General features: G+C 39.2%; 1 protein-coding gene across 1 annotated transcript in view; it reads right to left on the bottom strand.

The window, feature by feature from the left end:
• The window catches only part of CFAP54 (cilia and flagella associated protein 54), a 330,907-nt gene that overhangs the window by 113,129 nt on the left and 197,412 nt on the right, over positions 1-20,366 (bottom strand). The window contains exons 49-51 of the mRNA XM_055118311.1: positions 16,934-17,132; positions 10,200-10,279; positions 8,217-8,386 (exon numbers count right to left, since the gene is read on the bottom strand). Of these exons, the coding sequence (XP_054974286.1) occupies positions 8,217-8,386; positions 10,200-10,279; positions 16,934-17,132 (449 nt within the window). The remainder of the gene's footprint in view (positions 1-8,216; positions 8,387-10,199; positions 10,280-16,933; positions 17,133-20,366) is intronic.

Raw genomic sequence — 20,366 nt, 5'->3', positions numbered from 1 at the left:
ATGGACAGGGGTTACTCTTGACTTTGCACTCAGGAATTACTCCTGGTGGTGCTGCGGGGACCATTAGGGATGCTGAGAATTGAACCCGGGTCAGCTGAGTGCAAGACAATCACCCTACCTGCTGTACTATCGCTCCAGCCCCATACAAGAATTATTTTTATTTATTTTTTCAGTAGTAGCTACTCCCAGTGGCACTCCGTGTCTATATATACAAGGAATCAAACTCAGGGCCTTGCGCTTGCTAGGTAGGTGCTCCACCACTTGAGCTTTCTCCCCTGACTTAATAATTTCTATGAAAACAACTATATTTTCAGTAATGCCAAATAAATAGTGAGAATACCATTGTTTTTCGTATTTGCAAATACATTTCATATGTGGATTTTAAAAAAGGAAAATCTACTTAAGTAGAAGGCTCGACATATGCTTCAACATTTAGTCTGTTGCAATATGTTGGTCTGCTTGACACGTACGTGCTCACAAGAGTTAAGTCTCCCCCAGACAGTAGGAGAGCTTTGATAGCCTCCAAATAACTGTGAATATTCTTTAATATGACATGAACCAGCACAATATAAACAACTCCTAGACTCGGTGAAGACTGTGATAGTTAGGGAGGGAGGAGAGGATGGGTGAGAAGAATGCGTTGAAGGGTTGTGGTAGTGGGACAGCGTTGTTACTTTAATAGTAAGAATAGTGAATCCATATACATATAGAGGTGATAAGACCTACACTCCCAATTCTACAGAACTGCAAGCTTATGATAAGATCAATTTTTAAATTAAGGGAGAAAAAAGACAATGCTAAAATATGACAAATCACAGTTTCTCAAAAAGTTATTACAATGTGGAATCTAATATCCCCCCATATATACTTCTGTGTGTAATATTGAACGAAAATGAACTTTTCATTCTATGCAACATTAAAACCTGTCATGTATAGTGAAAAGAGCATTTTAGAACATCATTCACTACGTAGAGACTGCCAGGCCCTGCACTATGCAGAGACCCTTAATGTTGAAACATTTCATTAACACATTTTTTAAAAAATGCTTGTTAATATTGCCACTAATCTCAAAATCTAAGCATTAGAAAATGCTCATCTTGATGAGCATTTTCCAAAACATATAATTTTCTTATTAAAGTTCAAATTTTTATCATTAAAAATGAAAGTACCAGAAGATCATCAATGTGATACTACCACAAGTAGTACACTGAAAATAAAAAACATGGCCATCCAAACAGGCCCAATATTGAATTCCTGATCTTTTAAGTTGTGCTCTGACTATAAGTCTCATTTTGGTTAGTGAGAACTTTTTAGAACTCTTCTATATCACAACTCTAAATTAGTGTATTATCAGGTTTTTTTTTTTGAGGAGGAGGAATTTGGGGATATGCCTGCTGTGCTTGGTGATTTCTCCTGGGTTTGTGCTCAGGTATCACTCCTGGCAGTGCTCAGGGCACCACATGTGGTACTAACGCCTGTGTGCAAAGCAAGTGCCTCACTCTCTGTATGATCTCTTGGTCCTGCATTAGCAAATTCTATGGCTCTGTAATCAACTACTCAGAATCCAATTACTTTTCACCAACATACCAGTCAGAACCACTAACTGCTTTCTTCTTATCATAACAGGGTCTCCATTTGATCAAGTTACTTTCAAATTCTTTCCTTGTTATGATCAATATTAAACCTAGAAGCCAGAGACTGCCCTATAAAATGAAATTCAAATAAAACTTTAAGACCCAACACTTCTCTTAGAGTAAAAGTCAACATCTTCACTCTGTCCCAAAGGTCCTATTGGAACTTCTTCCTCTTCTAATTACCTCTTTAAATGTCTCACAACTCTCTCCCTAGATTGTACTCTAACTATAAAACCATATGCTCACTCAAACATGTACCACCCATATTGCCATGGCCTGTCATATTCCACCTACAGATATTTGCCTGGTAGCTCCTCATTTATTTTAAGTACTTTGTTCAGAAGTCACATTATCAGCAAGGCCCACACTGACTGAAAATTTTAGTTGTCAAGACTCTATATGAAATCCAGTATGTCACAATATGGTATGAAAAGTTTTATTATTCACCTAATCAGACTCTCCAAGGCACTGAAGTCTCCAAAATAAGGGAAGATACTAGTGTGGACTTTAAGATGATCCATGGATGGTATGGAACTAAACGTTCCCTGTTTGGGCCAGGGTTTGTGTAATTTAAACTTCTCACCAAAGCAGGGAGCAAATGGGTTTTCTTGCCCACATGCTCAGATTGTGGCAGAAGAGAGAGGGGAGCAGCAACAGTGCCTAAAAGCTGTCTGGTATTAGTGTGCTGGCACCAGTGCTGCAACTTGTGTTCATGAAGCCCATGCAGTGTGAGCCACTGGTGGCACATGACAGCATCAGTGTGTTTAAACATAGATATTGAGTCATTATACAAACACACAGTTTTAAAGTAGTAATTCCTCCTCCCTCTGCCTTTACTTTTGAGATTCCCCATAAAACTTCACACGTTAGCTGCACTATATAATTGACTTACTTGCGTTTATTGTTTGTTTCCAACTTGTTTACTATTAGAATATATATGCCCACCGGAACCTAGCTACAGCCATGCTCGAGGCCCCTCTCCACACATTCGGACAGGCCTCACTCATGAAGGTACCAGCAGAGGAACCCAGGTGTGTGTAATCCCATCAATGGTCAACATCCAGAGACTTAAAAGCAAGCTCCAAGAAGCGTGCAGCCGCAAAGCAGCCGCACGATATCTTGTAGCCTGTTTCTCCCTCCGGAAGAAATTGGCAAGCTTCTGAGAGTTTCCTGCCCACATGGGACAGCCTTGCAAGCTTCCCATGGTGTATTCATATGCTAAAGCCAGTAACAAGCTGGATCTCATTCCCCTGACCCTGAAAGAGCCTCCAGTGCGACATTGTTGGGAGGGCAGAGTCGAGAGAGACTTCTAAGATCTCAGGGAAAGGACGAATGAGAGGTTACTGAGCCCGCTCGAGAAATCGATGATTAATGGGATTTTGTGATGATTCGTGATATGCCCATAGGGGAAATTTTTGTAAATATTGTTTTATAGATAGATACCCTGGCTTGCATATATCAATATTTGAATATTGATAAACCTCAAAAACTTAGAAAAGTGCCTAGCAAATTAAAGATTCCAAGCTATTTCTTTAATTAGTTAATAAATGGTAGGATAAGAAGGTTGTATATTATTTAAAGAATCATTACTGGATTTTCAGAATAGAGATATCTACCAGAAATAACAATAAAATTTTTGAAAGTATATTTATATTTTAGTAAATAGAAAAAATTACTTTAAATATCATTTTCTACTACTCCAGTTGGGTTGGAGCGATAGCACAACAGTAGGGTGTTCACCTTTCACGCAGCCAACCTGTGTTCGATTCCTCTGCCCCTCTCGGAGAGCCCAGCAAGCTACAGAGAATATCGCACCCGCACGGCAGAGCCTGGCAAACTACCCGTGGCGTATTCGATATGCCAAAAACAGTAACAATAAATCTCACATTGAGAGCCTTACTGGTGCCTGCTTGAACAAATCGATGAACAACAGGATGACAGTGACATTGACAGTGACTACTGCAGTTATTTATGCAACCTTGAGCATATCACTATGGGAGCTGAACTCTACTCATCTTTGTATCATCTATGCCCGGATCAGTGAAGGAATGACAGCAGTTGCATGCATGAATGAATCAGTGAACAAGTGGCACAAAACACCTAAAACTAACAGTTACGTCACATTTAACAAGCACACTTACCCACTTATAACCATCCTTAAATGGTTCAGAAGATCCTACCTTTTCAGAACACACACACACACACACACACACACACACACACACACTCCACAGGTTTTGTTTGTAAAAACACTGAGATCTGAGAAATCTAGGTTTTATGTTTGAAAACAGGCATCAAATTAAAAGGAAACACCAGTGTTTAGGTGCTTCCTATAGGACAAATCCTGATGAGTGCTTTAAGCATAAAGTTGCTTTGCTGAGTAGTTTTCTATGTTTATTCTTGTTTTTTTATTTTCTTTTTCCATTTTATTTAGGCACCATAATTTTCTTTTTTTAAAACCTTGTTTTCTAATGTTATTGAATCACTGTGAGATATACTTAAAAGCTTTCATGTCTGAGTTACAATCACACAATGATCAAATACCCTTTCCTCCACCACTGCACATTCCCCACCACCAATATCCCCAATATACCCTCCTTCCCACCCTCCCCCTGCCTCCATGGCAGACAATATTCCCCATACTCTCTCTACTTTTGGGCATTATGGTTTGCAATGCAGATATTGAGAGATTATCATGTTTGGTCCTTTATCTACTTTTGGCACACATCTCCCATCCCGACTAACTCCTCCAACTGTCATTTTCTTAGTGATCCCTTCTCTATTCCAGCTGTCCTCTCCCCACCCACTCATGAGGCAGGCTTCCAACTATGAAGCAATCTTCTGACCCTTCTATCTACTGCCCTTGAGTGTTGGTCTCGTGTTATTTTATACTCCACAAATGAGTGCAGTCCTTCTACATCTGTCCCTCTCTTTCTGACTCATTTCACATAGCACAATACTCTCTCTATGTCTATCCACTTATAAGCAAATTTCATGACTTCATCTCTCCTAACAGTTGCGGAGTATTCCATTGTGTAGATGTATCAAAGTTTCTTTAACCAGTCATCTGTTCTCGGGCACTTAGGTTGTTTCCAGATTTTGGCTACTGTGAACAGTGCTGCAATGAGCATATAGGTACAGATGTCATTTCTAGTGTGCTTTTTTTGTATCCTCAGGATATATTCCCAGAAGAGGCATTGTGGGGTCATATAGAAGCTCAATTTCTAGTTTTTAAAGGACCATCCATATTGTTTTCCCAAAAGGCTGGACCAGCCGGCATTCCCACCAACAATGAAAGAGCATCCCTTTTTCCCCACGTCTACACCAGCAATGGTTGCTTTTACTCTTCTGAGTGTGTGCCAGTTTCTGTGGTGTGAGATATCTCATTGTTGTTTTGATTTGCATCTACTGGATGATTAGTGATGTGGAGTATTTTTTCAAGTGCCTTTGGGCCATTTGTATTTCTTTTTTAAGGAAGCTTTTATTCATTTCTTCTCTCCATTTTTTGATAGGGTTCTAGGTTTTTTCTTGTACAATTCTACTAGTGTCTGGTATATCCTGGATATTAATCCCTTATCAGAAGAATATTGGGTAAATGTTCTTTCCCATTCTGTGGACTCTCTTGTATTTTGGTCACTGTTTCTTTTGAAGTGCAGAAGCTTCTTAATTTGATTAGTCCCATTTGTTTATGTTTGTTTCAACTCAGTTGGTCAGTGGTGTTTCATCCTTAAAGATGCTTTTAGCTTCAATGTCATGGAGGGTTCTGCCTACATTTTCCTCTATGTACCTTATGGATTTATGTCTGATACTGAAGTCTTTAATCCACTTTGATCTGTCTTTTGTGCCTGGCACTAGACAGAGGTCAGAGTTGATTTTTCTGCAGATAGCTATACAGTTTTCCCAGCACCACTCTTGAAGAGCTTTTCCTTTTTCCACTTCACTTTTTGTGCTCCTGTGTCAAAGATTAAGTGTTCATATATTTGGGGGTCTGTGACAGAATATTCAACTCTGTTCCATTGGTCTGTGAGTCTGTTTCTAGCCCAATATCATACTGTTTTAATTACTAGTGCTTTATATAGTACAGTTTGAAGTTGGGGAAGGTGATGCCAAGGATTGCTTTAGCTATTAGTAGGGGTTTATTGTTCCATTTTAATTTCAGGAATTTTTTGTCTGTTTCTTTGAAAAATTTCATGAGTATCCTGATAGGGACCACATTAAATTTGTATAGTGTTTTGGGCAGTATTGCCATCTTGATAATGTTAATCCTCCCTATCCATGAACAAAGGATGTGTACCTATTTTCTAGTGTCCTCTTTTATTTCTTGAAGTAGTGTTTTGTAATTTTTCTTGTATAGGTTCTTCACCTATTTGGTTAAGCTGATTCCGAGGTATATGATATTCTGAGGTACTATTGTGAATGAGATTGTGTTTTTAATGTCTCTTTTGTTTTGTTGTTTGTATATAAAAAAGCCATGGAATTTTGGGTGCTGATTTTGTAGCCTGCAAATAGTGATAGTTGACCTCTTCCTTTCCTATCTGTATGCCCTTAGGTATATTTTTCTTGCCTAACTGCTATGGCCAGCACTTCCCATACTATATTGAATAGACGTGGTGAAAGTGGGCAACCTTGTCTTGTGCCCGATCTTAGAGGAAAGGCTTTTAGCTTTTCCCATTGAGAATGATACTTGCTATGGGCTTGTGGTAGATGATTTTGACTATATTGAGGAAAGTTCCTTCGATTCTCATTTTGCTGAGAGTTTTCATCATAAGTGGGTGCTGGATTTTGTCAAATTCCTTCTCTGTGTCTGATATGATAATATAGTTCTTATCTTTTCTTTAGTTGGTATGATAGATTATGTTGATTGCTTTCTGAATGTTAAACTATCCTTACATCTCTGGGATGAATCCTAGTTGGTCATGGTATATGATCTTTTTGATGAGTCATTGGATTCTATTTGCTAATATTTTGTTAAGGGTCATTGCGTTTGTGTTCATTAGGTATATCAGTCTGTAATTCTCTTTCTTTGTGGTATCTCTGTCTGCTTTTGGTAGCAGGGTGACAGTTGCTTCATAGAAACTGTTCGGAAATGTTTCTGATACTTTAATTTCCTGGAAAAGCTTAAAGAGGATTGGAAGTAAGTCAATCTTTAAAGATTTGGAAGAATTCACTAGTGAATCTATCTGGGCCAGGACTTTTGTGCTTGGGGAGATGTTTTATTACCATTTCAATTTCCTTGGTGGTGATAGGTCTTTTTAGGTATTCCAGGTCTTCTTGGTTCAGCCTTGGGAAGCTATAGGAATCAAAGAATTTATTCATTTCCTCAAGGTTTTCTTGTTTCATGGCCTAAAGCTTCTCAAAGTAATCCCTGAGGATCCTTTTAATTTCTGTAGTGTCTGTTGTGATGTCCCCCTCTTCATTTCTAATTCGTTTTATTAGAGTTTTCTCTCTTCCTTTCTTTGTGAGTCATGCTAGAGGCTTATTGATCTTGTTTATTTTCTCATATAACCAGCTCTTGGTTTCATTGATCTTTCGGATTGTTTTTTGCGTTTCCATCTCATAAATTTCTGCTCTGAGTTTTATTACTTCCTTCCTCCTGTTTGGATTGAGCTCCCTTTTTTGGGTCATTCTCCAAGCTCTTAAACTATGAGGTTAGGTTACTTATGTGGGCTCGCTCTTCCTTCCTGAGGAATGCTTGTAGAGCTATAAACTTTCCTCTTAACACAGCTTTTGCTGTGTCCCGTAAGTTTTGGTAACTCGTGTCCTCATTTTCATTTGTTTCCAGGAATCTTTTGATTTCTTCTTTGTCAGCTGTTTAATTTCCAGGAGTTTGATTTAGTTTTCTGTTTGTGTGTGTGATTTACTTCTAATTTCAGCTCTTAATTTTATGGAGGTATGTTTTGTGGCTCAGCATGTGGTCGATCTTGGAGAATGTTCCATGGCACCATGATTTTCAATATTATTAATAATACAGTATCAGGCATACAAAGAGAACTGTAGTTTTTTTTAGATTTGTTTTTGGTTTGTTGTTTTTTTGTTTGTGTTTGAGGTGGGACTTACCCTGCTGTGAGCAGGACTTACTTCTGACTCTGTGACAGGGATCACCCCTGGCAGTGCCCATGGGAAAATATTGGGTGCTGGAGAACATGAGGTCAGTGCATGCCAAGCAAGCACTCTACCCTCTGTGCTATCTCTTGAGCTGAGAACTGTAGTTTTAAGTGTAATAAGTGTGATAGCTTGGGGCTGGAGCAATAGCACAGCAGGTAGGGCATTTGCCTTGCATGCAACTGACCCGGGTTAAATTCCTAGCATTCCATATGGTTCCCCAAACACTGCCAGGAGTAATTCCTGAGTGCAGAGCCAGGAGTAACCCCTGTCCATTGCTGGGTGTGACCCCCCCCAAAAAAAAGGTGTGAAAGCTTCCCTGAAAGATGAAAACCAAGTATGCTCTATTAATCTAATTGACTCATAGTCACTTCTTAGTAATGAACGCATTATGCAATTTTTTTATCTGACATAAAATCTAGGCACATTTCACAAACAAAGATGAGGAGGAAACTGTCTTTTCTGCAGGATGAGCCTCACCTGTAGGCCGTGCGGTGTCTCTGCAAGGCGACCGCAGCCAGCTGGAGCTGGGCCTCCACCACAATCTCCAGCTCACCTGCTGAATACTGGGCGAGGCTCTTATGCGCTGAATGATCCACCTCTACCAAAAGGCTGTTTAGCTTGTCTTCAGCCTCTGTCAGTAAGACGGACTAAAGAAAAAGCATGGCACAAATACATGAGTTCAGAGATGATGCAAACAAAGGCATTCTTAGTACTGCATACATTTTTCTTTCCTGTGCTAAAGTAACAAGAAACAGAAGATGAAAGAAGATATCTGAAGATGATCTGAAAATAGGCAATCTGCAGTACAAGGGGAAAATACAACAGAGAATGCGAGGGAATGTGAGGGTGAGAAGCAGCCTATACAGCAGGTACCATCCTTGGCTGCACAGCTGATGCTCAGAGATGCTTATCCACCATAGCTCAAGTCTATCAAGTGACTGCAAACACTGCCTTAGCAAATACTGAAACATGACCCCCAGGCAGAGGGGGGTGGGGAGGAAATCACAGGGTTCTGTAAAAAATGCTAGTCACACTACTTCTATCAACTGCCAAGGCAGAGACTTGTTTAGTGTGAATTTAGGGTATGGGGTATTGGTTTTTAGTTTGGGTTTTTTTTTTTTTTTGAGGGGGGACGTAAAGCACTTATATAGAGAAAATTGGAAAGAGAGGAAACAGCAAAACAGAGACAGAGAGAACGAGAGCGAGGGAGGGAGGGAGGGAGGGAGAGAGAGAGAGAGAGAGAGAGAGAGAGAGAGAGAGAGAGAGAGAGAGAGAGAGTACACATCACAGGTTGTGATGTAGGCAGCACAGAATGACAGAATGTGCCTAAGTTTCAAGACACATTCACTAACATACAATCCAGATTCATCACCTGAACTCACAGCCAATAGCTCTACAACTCTGCCTGGCTGAAAAGGTCACATTCCTTGCTGCCATAGGCAACTCACAGCCTTCTTGCACTTAGGAGTACTGAGTGGCACTTTGGCATTGCACTAGGGGGGTCGGGGGGAGAGGGGGTGAGTCATTTAAAGTAGTGAAATAACTAGGAAAAGTGCAAAAAAAGTGGCAATAAATAGAATATTAAAAAGAATAATTGTTAACAGTATGAGAATAAAAAGAAAAAGTCAAAACAATGTGCCTTGTTCAATTGAGCACAGAAGGTCTGTGTTTGGGAACTCAAATATTTCTATGCTCTGAGTATAAACACAACTGTCCACAGAAGAGCCACAGTACTGGATTTGAGGATGCAAATAAATTTTAGCAGAAATATAAATTAGTATATATAAAATCTGTGATTAACGAGGACCAACTCTACTTTAAAAAGTTATGGTCACTTAACTAGTAACAGGAAGATAATGAGATATTACTATGGATAATCAATAGCAGAAAGGGTCTAAAAATGTATCTGTACAGAGCAGTAAATAACACACAAGTGCAGAGCTAGGAAAATCATTTATTAGAACTGTTAACAATATGATCTGTATTTTATTAGTTGCAAGATGTTAGTAAAATGTTTACTATCTAAGCTTCTATTTTCTCAGGTTTAGCACAACATAGCTGAAAAAGTGATTAATACTTCTATCAAAGAGCTGTGAGAATTAAATTATCATGCAAAGTGCCTGTCAAGTGGTAAATACTGAATAAATGATAGCCATTTTTGTTGCTGTTACTGTCGCTATTAAGAAATGATAAACTGGGCAGGGAATACTCAAACCCCACCAAATAATAAATCATATTGTCTACCTACCAAGCCTTGATCAGGTTAAGTCTGACACCTTTGGGTGTGTCCTTTTCTTTTTAGAAGCAACCTCCCCCACCATGGCCCTGGCCACACTCATACAAGATAAACTGCCCAATCTCCCCAGAGCCACCTCAACCCTGAAAATGAGTCTGTCCAGTGCCTTGGACCAGGCATTCTGGTCATTGATTGGCTATGACATGAAAATTGTCTAAACTTACCTTTATTATACAAAGAATCACATCATCTCTTGGTTTTGTAAGCTGTAAAACTGAACTTCCTTCTTCTCTTAAAATTAACTCTACAAAGCAAAATTTTGGCAGAACTAAGGATATCTATGGTTTAGGGAATTTCAGTTTATTACTAGTTGTGAAACTATATTTTTATTATCATTTGGAAAATGACAATAGTGTTAAAATTTATGGTATTGATATACAAAATTACTACAATCCACCACCAACAAAGGGCCCATAACACTCTTCCTTTGTCCATAACTTACTTCTAATTTGATATTTTTTGTCCCCTATCTTCCTCCCACTGTTTGGTAATTGGTTCTGTATTCCAATGACAGTATTATTGTTCAGTCCTATTATCTTTAAATCCACAATAATAAATCAGAAACACTGCTTTCTCAAAATAGGCAAAAAATATCATACATCAGGAAACTAAGGCTGCTTCTTACAACAAATCAGTTATTTCTTATTAGATTTCTTTAATGATTAGTGATGCTGTTAGTAGTAGTAACTGGGGCCGAAGTGATAATACAGCAGGTAGGGCACTTGCCTTGCACACAACTGACACAGGTTCATTCTCCTGCACCCCATATGGTCCCCAGTCCATGCCAGGAGTGATACCTGAGCACAGAGCCAGTAGTTCAGCACTGAGCAGCAAGGCCAGCATTGACAAAAAATTTGAAAAGTCATAGAGAAACCAAGAATGAAGAAAATGTAAGATATTTAATGAACAAAGGCTGTAAGAATAATCTCTGAATGATAGGAATAACAGAAGATGAAGAAAAAAGGAAAGGGGAAGAAAGAATTATGGAAGAGAAAATGACTAAAAACTTCCCCACTCTCTGCAGGGAGACAGCTGTGTAGATCCAAAAGGCCAAAAGAGTACCAAGCAAAACAGATCAAATCAGAACAACACCAAGACACATAATAATCAAAATGGCAAAAACCAAAAAGAGAGAAAAACTTCTTAAAGTATCAAGAGAGAAGAAAAACTTTAAATCTAGAGGAAATAGAAAGAATCATAAGAGATCTCCCATATGAAATGGTGTAGGTGGGAAGAGAGTGAAATGACATATTCAAATTATCAAGTGAAAGAAACTTTCAACCTTGGGTCCACTACCCAGTAAAGCTCTCATTTAGATTGGAGGGAGAGATAAAGACATTCTCACACAAAGAGCTGGTAACATTTGTGATAACCAAACCAACCCTGAGCAAATGACCAATTGCAGAACAGGTCTTTATATCAATATGCAATCCCTGAATGTCAATGCACTAAACTCTCCAATCAAAAGGCACAGAGTGGCAGATTGGATCCAGAAATAAAATCCATCCACTTGCTGTATACAGGAAATGCATTTAAAATTACAGTATAGACACAGGACCCTAGTAAAAGAATGGAAAACAATTATACAGGCCAATTGAAGACAAAAAAATATCGGGGACAATCATAGTTGTATCAAACCAAATTGCATTCAACTTAAAGTAGAGATAGGGATGGGCATTACTTACTGATCAAGAGAGCAACAGACCAAGAAATACTAACTCTCATCAACATATACACACTAACTGTTGGGTCATAAAAGTATGTAAGGCTTTTGCCCATAAACCAGAGAAACATGTGGATGAAAACATAATAGTAGTGGGATACTTCAAGAGCCCACTGCCACCACTAGATAGATCCATTAGATAGGATATCAGTATAGATACAACAGCCCTAATGAGGAACTAGAAGACCTCAGACTAATTAATTGATACAGAGCATTCCATCCTTAAAAAGCCAAATACATATTGTCTAGTGCATATGGCACATTCTCCAGGATAGATCACATTTTAGGACATAAGTCTAACTTACATAAGAATCATAACTAAGCATCCTATCAGACAACAATGCCAACCCTGTATCACTGTCATCCTGTTGTTTGTTGATTTACTCGAGCAGGCACCAGTAACATCTCTATTACACTCAGCCCTGAGATTTTAGCAGCCTCTCCTTACTTGTCTTTCCCAATGATTGGAGGCTCTTTCAGGGTCAGGGGAATGAGACCTATTGTTACTGTTTTGGGCATATTGAATACACCACGGTAGCTTGCCAGGCTCTGCCCTGCAGGTGGGATACTCTTGGTAGCCTGCCAAGAGGTATGTATATATCTGTTACTGTATTTTGGATATGAATACACCATGGGGAGCTTGCCAGACTCTCCCAAGTAGGCAATAGCTTGTCAGGTTTTCCAAGAGGGAGAACTAAGCTATTAGATGCCCGGGAGCTTGGTTTTATAGTCTCTGGATGTTGGCCATTGATGGGATTACACAGGCAGTCTCTGGGTGTGACTGTCTAGCTACTGGAAAATGGGGGATCTGAGCAGAAGAGGCCCAGTCCCGATCCGAACAGCCATGGAGATCTTGGCCCCGGGTCCCACACACCTGGGTTCTTCTGCCGGTTCCTTCATGTGTGAGACTCATCCAAACGTGTGGAGAGTGGCCCTGAGCATGGCCGTGGCTGGGTTCCAGAAGTCCTCAACTGTCGAGGCTCTGCTGGGGGGAGGGGAAGGAAACACAACCTGTCCCCTCAGAGGGGCCCCAGTGAAGAGGACCAGGTGTGGCGGCAGAGATTTGGGATGCCTTATGGGATAGCAGAGATTTAATCCAGATTCTACCCACTCTACTATTTCTCAGACCCACATCTATTTCTTTGAGCCAATTTCACAGGATTAAATGCACATCTCTAAACACAGGTTTGGAAAGCACACAACACCTATTGTGAAATCTGGAAAGAAAGGTGGGAAAGACAAGACACATATGCCCAACAGGTGTGGTGCTGCCCCATTAAACTTGATTTACAAAAATAGGAAAGGTGAGCATCTACTAACCTCTGCGTCAATGGAGACCAAGGGGGAGGTGGAAAAGAACAGAAACAGAAGAGGAAAAACACATCACAGAGCATCAGATATGTATTGTACTGTCCTACAAATAAACTCTGGCCAAGATGGCAGGAGAGGCATTTTTGCTTCCCTACCAAACTCACTGTAACAGCAGAGATGATAGTGGGGAAAGACTTTCTTTACTCTCCTACAGCCTGCACACCTAGCGGCACACAAGCCATGTCTTGTACGATTCTTGGCTGGAGAAGAATTAGTTGCAGAAAGCTAATTGAACTGCTATATCAGTATAGACTGCTCCACTGGATCACTCCAGCTTTCATCTAGTAAGATAGATCCAGAGACAGTGAAAATAGAAATTACCGTAAAAAGAAGAGGGGGAGAAACTCTAACCCTAGAGACTGAATAGCATGCTACTACATAGCAGCTATAGCAAAGAGAAAATCAAGGAGGAAATAAAAAGATTCCTTGAGACAAATGACAATGAAAAAAAAAGTTACCAAAATCTATGCGACACAGCAAAAGCAGTACTTCGGGGGAAACTCATAGCAACACAGGCCTATGTAAGAAAAGAAGAAAAAAATAAAATCAACAACCTAAATGCACACTTAAATGTCTGGAGAACCAACACCAAATAAATCCAAAAACTAGTAAAAGTAGAGAAATAATAAAATCCAGAACAGAAATCAACAATAAAGAAACCAAGAAAACAATACAAAGAAATCAATGATAGCAGAAGCTGATTCTTCAAAAGAAGAAACAAAATAGACAAATAATTGGCTAGACTCATGTGAAAAAAAGAGAAAGTGATCAAACAAATTTATCAGAAACAAAAGGGGAGAGATTACCACAGAACCCCCAGAAATCCAATGCATCATGAGAATTTACTGTAAACAATTCTTCTTTGTAAAATGGAGAACCTAGAAGAAATTAAAAGATTCCTGGAAACTTGTAATTTCTTAAAACTGAGTGAGGAGGAAGTCAAAAGCATAAGCATCAATAATAAGCAAGAAAACTGAAACAATAATTAAATAATATCTCCAACAGTAAAAGTCGTGTCCCAGATGGGTTTATGGGTGAGTTTTATCAATCACTGAAAAAAGAAAATGAAGATCTTAGGAAATAGGAAAATATTCCTCAAAGTGGATAAAATACCTTGAGATCAGACCTTATTCTACAAAAATTGAGGAAAATATAGGCAGAACATTCTGAGACCAAGAACCTCAAAGGAGTCTTCAATGATATGATGCCATTGGCAAAGTGTACAGAATCAAAACTAAATAAATGGGACTACATCAAACTTAAAAAGTTTCTACATGGCAAAAGAAACATGGGTTAAAACTAAACAACAGATGAGTTGGAGGAAATAATCCCACTCAACACATCAGATAAAGTGTCAATATCAGGATATATAAAGTACTCACAAGATCAAAAAAAAGTCTAAAAGTCCCATCAAACAATGGGGAGAGAAAATGAACAGACACTTCTCTGAGGAATACCAATAGATGGTCAACAGGCATGTGAAAATTGCTCATCCATCACTCATTATTAGGGAAGTCCAAATCAAGATGACAATAAGATATCATCTTACATCAATGATATTGGCACATATCAAATATACTGGTCACAATCTCTGTTGGCAGGGATGTGGTGAAAAGAGAACCCTCATCCACTGCTGGTGAGATTGTTGTCTGATACAACTCTTATGGAAAACAGTATGGAGAGTACTCGGTAAACTCAGAATTGAGTTTCCACATCACCTAGCAATTCCACTTTCGTGTGTCTATCCCCAGGAAGAAAAAAAAAACATTCTTTCCAAAGAACATATGCACACCATTATTCATTGCAGCACTAAATGGAAATGAAGATGTATATATATATATACATACATATATATACACATATATATTGTAAATGTATATATATATATACACACATACACACAATGGAATACTGTACTGCTGTAAGGAATGATGACATCATGCAATTCTGGCAACATGGATGGAATTGGAAGATATGTTAAATAAAGTCAGAAGGATAAACACAGGATGCTATCACTTCTGTGTGGTATTTAGTTTAGATGGATGAGAGAATGCAATGTTTTAAAGGGGGGGATGCTAACATCATCTGTCCTAGAGTATAGAGAGGAAAAGAAAAGAATGAAGACAAGGGGAAGAAGAGACAGATGAGAAGCAATGGTGCCAGCTCACAGGATTCAGGAACAAAGGTGCAAAGGGGATGGTAGGGAATGATAGAGCCAAATATCCAAACCCAGAATCAAGAACACTGAAATCAAGAGACTCAACATTTAAAAACCCAACTTAAAAAAGTGCCTGTGAAGAGAATAGGCTGGAGGGGTAGGGCATACAGAGGGATATGGGAGGAAACCTGGGAACCCGATGAAGAAAAGTTGACACTGGTGGTGGGATCAGTGCTGCAATATTTTATGTCTAAAACTCAACTACGAATAACTGTAAATCACAAGGCTTTAATAAAAAATTATAAACAAGAGATACTCCTCTAATTGAAATCTAGTTAATTACAGCTACATGTGAAAAAACAATGACTTGTGAGGCATCTAATATGCCTGAATGCCTTAGATTACGTATCTAATCTAAGGCATCTAATTTAACATCTAATACATTCAAAAATGCATATATACACTATGGTTCATAAATTCTATTAATTGGTATTATAAGTTACAGATATATGAGTTATTATTATGTAGAAAATATAGCACATATTGAGGAAACTTTGGTACATCTATACAATGGAATACTATGCAGCTGTTAGAAAAAAGGAGGTCAAGAATTTTGTAGTTAAGTGGATGGGCATGAAAAGTTTCATGCTGAGTGAAATGAGTCAGAAAGAGAGAGACAGACATAGAAAGATTGCACTCATCTATGGTATATAGAATAACAGAGTGGGAGACTAACACCCAAGAACTGTAGAAATAAGTACCAGGAGGTTGACTCCATGGCTTCGAGGCTGGCCTCACGTTCCGGGGAAAGGTCAACTCAGAGAAGCGATCATCAACTACATTGCAGTCGAAGGCCATGTGGGGGAAGGGAGTTGCGGGCTGAATGAGGGCTAGAGACTGAGCACAGCGGCCACTCAACACCTTTGTTGCAAACCACAACAGCTAATTAGAGAGAGAAAGCAGAAGGGAATGCCTTGCCACAGTGGCAGGGTGGGGTGGGGGGGAGATGGGATTGGGGAGGGTGGGAGGGACACTGGGTTTACGGGTGGTGGAGAATGGGCACTGGTGAAGGGATGGGTTCCCAAACTTTGTATGAGGGAAGTGTGAGCACAGAAGTGTATAAATCTGTAACTGTACCCTCACGGTGATTCTCTAATTAAAAATAAATAAATTAAAAAAAAAATAATAAAGTTGCAGCAAAAAAATTTAAAAAAAAAAAAAAAAAAAAAGAAAATATAGCACATAATATAGATGTGCTATATTAATATGTATCATATCAGATATCACACATTGAAGCACAAAAGTTGATTTGGAGTGTTTTTAATAGCATTTGTTGACAGAAGCAGCATACATATGTAAAAAACACAAAATACATTACTGTGAATAAATAATAAATTCTACTGTGTGCATATAAAATGAAAAGCATAAAATTAATATGCATGGCAATAGATAAACATGTAACTAGATATAATATCACATGCATGTTATTAAGTGAATGTAGAGGAAAATATGAGAAGAAATACAGTAGATTGTTCATACAATGTCCAAAAATATATACTGAATTATTGGGCACAGTTGGGAAGTAGTTAAAAAAAAAGGAAAGGGGAAAGAAAGTGAAAAAAATAAAATAAAACATAAAATATTACCTCTCAAGCTCAGTGTATTTACTTTGCACTTCTCAGGATTCAAAGGAAATTTTGTTATATATTCTGGAATACAATTAATTGTTGCGGCCAAATTTATTAAAAAGTATGCCTTAACAAAAGAATACTTATTTAAGAGATGTTGTTGGCCAATCATAGTCAGAATTGGAGGCATGCCTTTACTTATTATTTCATCAAGTGCCTAAAAATGGGGGGAAAGAGGAAGGCATGTTAGAAAATATTGCTTTTAGTCATTATTAGCCTTGGTCCTCTTCCTCTTTACCCATTTGCTATTGTCGGAAGGAATGCAGGGACAGACCAGAGGTACCATAATTAGCAGTTCTATTCAGAGAGACACATACTGTCAGAACAATCCTAGAAGTTCCACAGCGCTTTGGCTATCCCCCACCAATCTGTGACATATGCCTCCTCGTGTGGTATGTCCTGCCCATAACAAGAGAGTCTTAAAAAGACACCTCGTCAAGACAGAGAAGGGTGAAAGGTGACAGCAATGCACATGCTCTGCTTCAGCATGATGACAGGAGAGCTACTAGCCAGGAGCTGTGGAGGAATGGGCCAGCCAGCAAGCTACCTACCCAGTTCAGACTCTGCACTTAGTCACTGGCATCCTCTCTTAGAGGGAAACCCTCAACTTCCTGCCTTCTCTCTCTCTCCCGTGCATACATATTTCCTGGGCAAAAGCATCACCCTAGTGTAGCTCAATTCTGAACCTTCGTGGTAACATGTTTGCTCAAACTGAAGAAATACCCAATCGTGAAAGTAGTTCTACATTATATTCCTGACCAAACACACAGTGCTGCCTGGTTGTCAACCCACATTTTCCTGGTCTATTTACTCTCCCTCTTCCCTAGACAACTGCATCATGCTCTTCTCTTCTCATTTCTAAACTCACCCTTCTCCCTGAGGCTCTCTCCAGCACTACTTAGCAGGGTAAACTGAAGCCGGTAGGAACTGGTGTGGCACACCCCCATAGTTCCTCTCCCCCACTGCCCAAGTACCTGACACACTGTTCTGCCTCCCCTCCTGCTACCAAAGGCTGATCTCCTGCATGTGCTGGTCTTGACCTCCCTGAGTTGACCCACACTTTCCCTACTACATCATAAAAGGTTCATTTCTGAGGCTGGAACAACAGTACAGTGGGTAGGACGTTTATCTTGCATGCAACAGAACTAGGCTCAGTGCTCTGCACTCCATATGATCCCCTGACCTCCACCAGGAGTAATCTCTGAGCACCCTGGTTGTGGGCTCCCTTCCCCCAAAAAGTTGCATTTCTACCAAAATATTCTCATCAGCACACAGGTTGTCAAAATTTCCATTTCTCTCCTTTCACTTGCTTCTACTCCACCCTAACATTGAAACCCTTTGCTCAAGGTCACCAATGGCCTGTGCTTGGCTGTATCTGGTGTCCAATTCTCAATCCTAATATGCCTTGTAACTGTTCATCTAAGACACCATTATTTCATATGCCAATTAAACTGTCATAGGCCCTCAACTATAGAATGATGTACATCTCTCAATGCAGAGATCTTAAGACTTGGTAAATTATGGTACTTCAATCATCAGAAAAAAACTGACATTATTAATCACTCCCCTTTCTGCAAATATTTCTTCCGTTGGCTTTTAAGCCACCACATTCCCCTGGTGATTGTCCAACCCTATCAGTCACTCTGTTTAAGTCATTTTTTTGCTGGTTCCTAATCTTCCACTATTCCCATTAATAGTGTGTGAAGTGACAATGGATTGGTTTTCACTTACTCCCCTTAAATGACCTTAATTTAGTTCACATTTTTATTTCATCAAAATGCTGATGAAATTCCAAGTTGCTCTCTTTAGATCCACCTTTTCCTGCACTCAAGTCTCAGAACCAACTTCTGATTCAATTCCTTTACTTGGATGTCAAATCCCCCTCTCAAGTTCAGCATGTTCATGTATTTCTATTCTACAAGTATACCTGTGGGTGCACGCACACGCTCGCAGATGCATGCATGTACTTGTGAGTGTGTGTGTGCCCATACACGCACACATACACAAATATAAGCTCTACAAGGATTAGGAATTTTCTTTGTCATTGGTTGACTGGGATAGTATCTGGCATTTGGGAGGTCCAACAGCTTGTCTTATGTGATCAGGTTGTATTTCTGCTTCAAGTTAGCAGTGGTTTCCTTTTTGTTCAGAGAAAGAGCTGAAGTTACAAAAATCCCTTTTAGGGCCCTTCTAAATCCCATCCCCCAGTCCCTCTGACTTTACTGCCTACTTCTGTCCTATCACCTTTAATGTATCTTCGCTCACACTGGCCAAGATATTTCCCACAAATCTGCCCCAAGGTCTTTGCATTCATTGTGTTCTCTTCTAACACGTATTTCCTCCATTTTTGAGTCTTTGTCTGGCTTTGGCCTGTTTACTGACCATCTCAATGAGGAATTATAGGATAACCTCATTTAAAAGACAACCCCAATCCAGTTCCATGTTTCAAATTCTCACTGCAAGCTGCTGGGTTTCTGTTCTCTTCCAGTATGTTCACCCTTCTATTGTGCTGTGTAATTATATATCATGGTATCACTAGCCTCAGCACTAAGCTATAAGCGTCCTAAGGAGTTCAAGTCTCTCTGCTTAATTGACAGAGTGACATATTTATTCAAAACATCAGGGCAATGCCTTGTACACAATAGGCTTTTCTTAGATATTCATGAATTAAAAAAAAAGGCAGGTGCTAGAAAAGCAGAGATTTGTCTTTTTGTTTGGGAGAGGAATGAAATGAATAATAATAGAAAAGCAGTAAGATTGCATTTAATATTAGGTGGATATATTACTATCCAGTCTATGGGAGACAGAAATAAAGCAAGGTTGGTGGTTGGCAGATGTGTTGGTTGTATGTACTTAACCTCTAAGAGATGGAAATCAATGCATCGCAGAAAAGCCCAGCAAGCGGCAGTATTGAGCCCAACAGGCAATCTGATTATTCCAGGAAAATGGCTGACAATCCCCATAGAGAAAAGAAACTGACATGGCTGGGGGATGGGTGTCAGAGAACTCTTTTTTTTCTCCATAGCAAACATTAATTTAATGAGCCTTGACAATTACATACAAACACTTGAGGATCAAAAATGATTAATTAGTAATACTATTTAACACTCCTTTCTCTCTCTCTCTCTCTCTCTCTCTCTCTCTCTCTCTCTCTATACAGGAAATGGAAAGTTCTCTAAAGAGAATTAAGCAGTCCAAGGGTTCTGTTTTAATTAATTAGCTAATAGAAATTGATTTCTATTATACTGCCAGTCTCTTTTTGTTTAAAAAGTAAAGATCAGACAGACCTCCCTTTTATATTCCAAAATCACTCCTTAAAAGTGGTCTACTCAGGATTCCTTAGCATTTGTAACTAGAAAAATAAATAAATACTCTTAAACAGCCCTAGGTC

This window comes from Sorex araneus, chromosome 10 (assembly GCF_027595985.1).
Source record: "Sorex araneus isolate mSorAra2 chromosome 10, mSorAra2.pri, whole genome shotgun sequence".
Lineage (NCBI taxonomy): Eukaryota > Metazoa > Chordata > Mammalia > Eulipotyphla > Soricidae > Sorex > Sorex araneus.
This window is presented reverse-complemented; position numbering and strand designations above follow the sequence as displayed.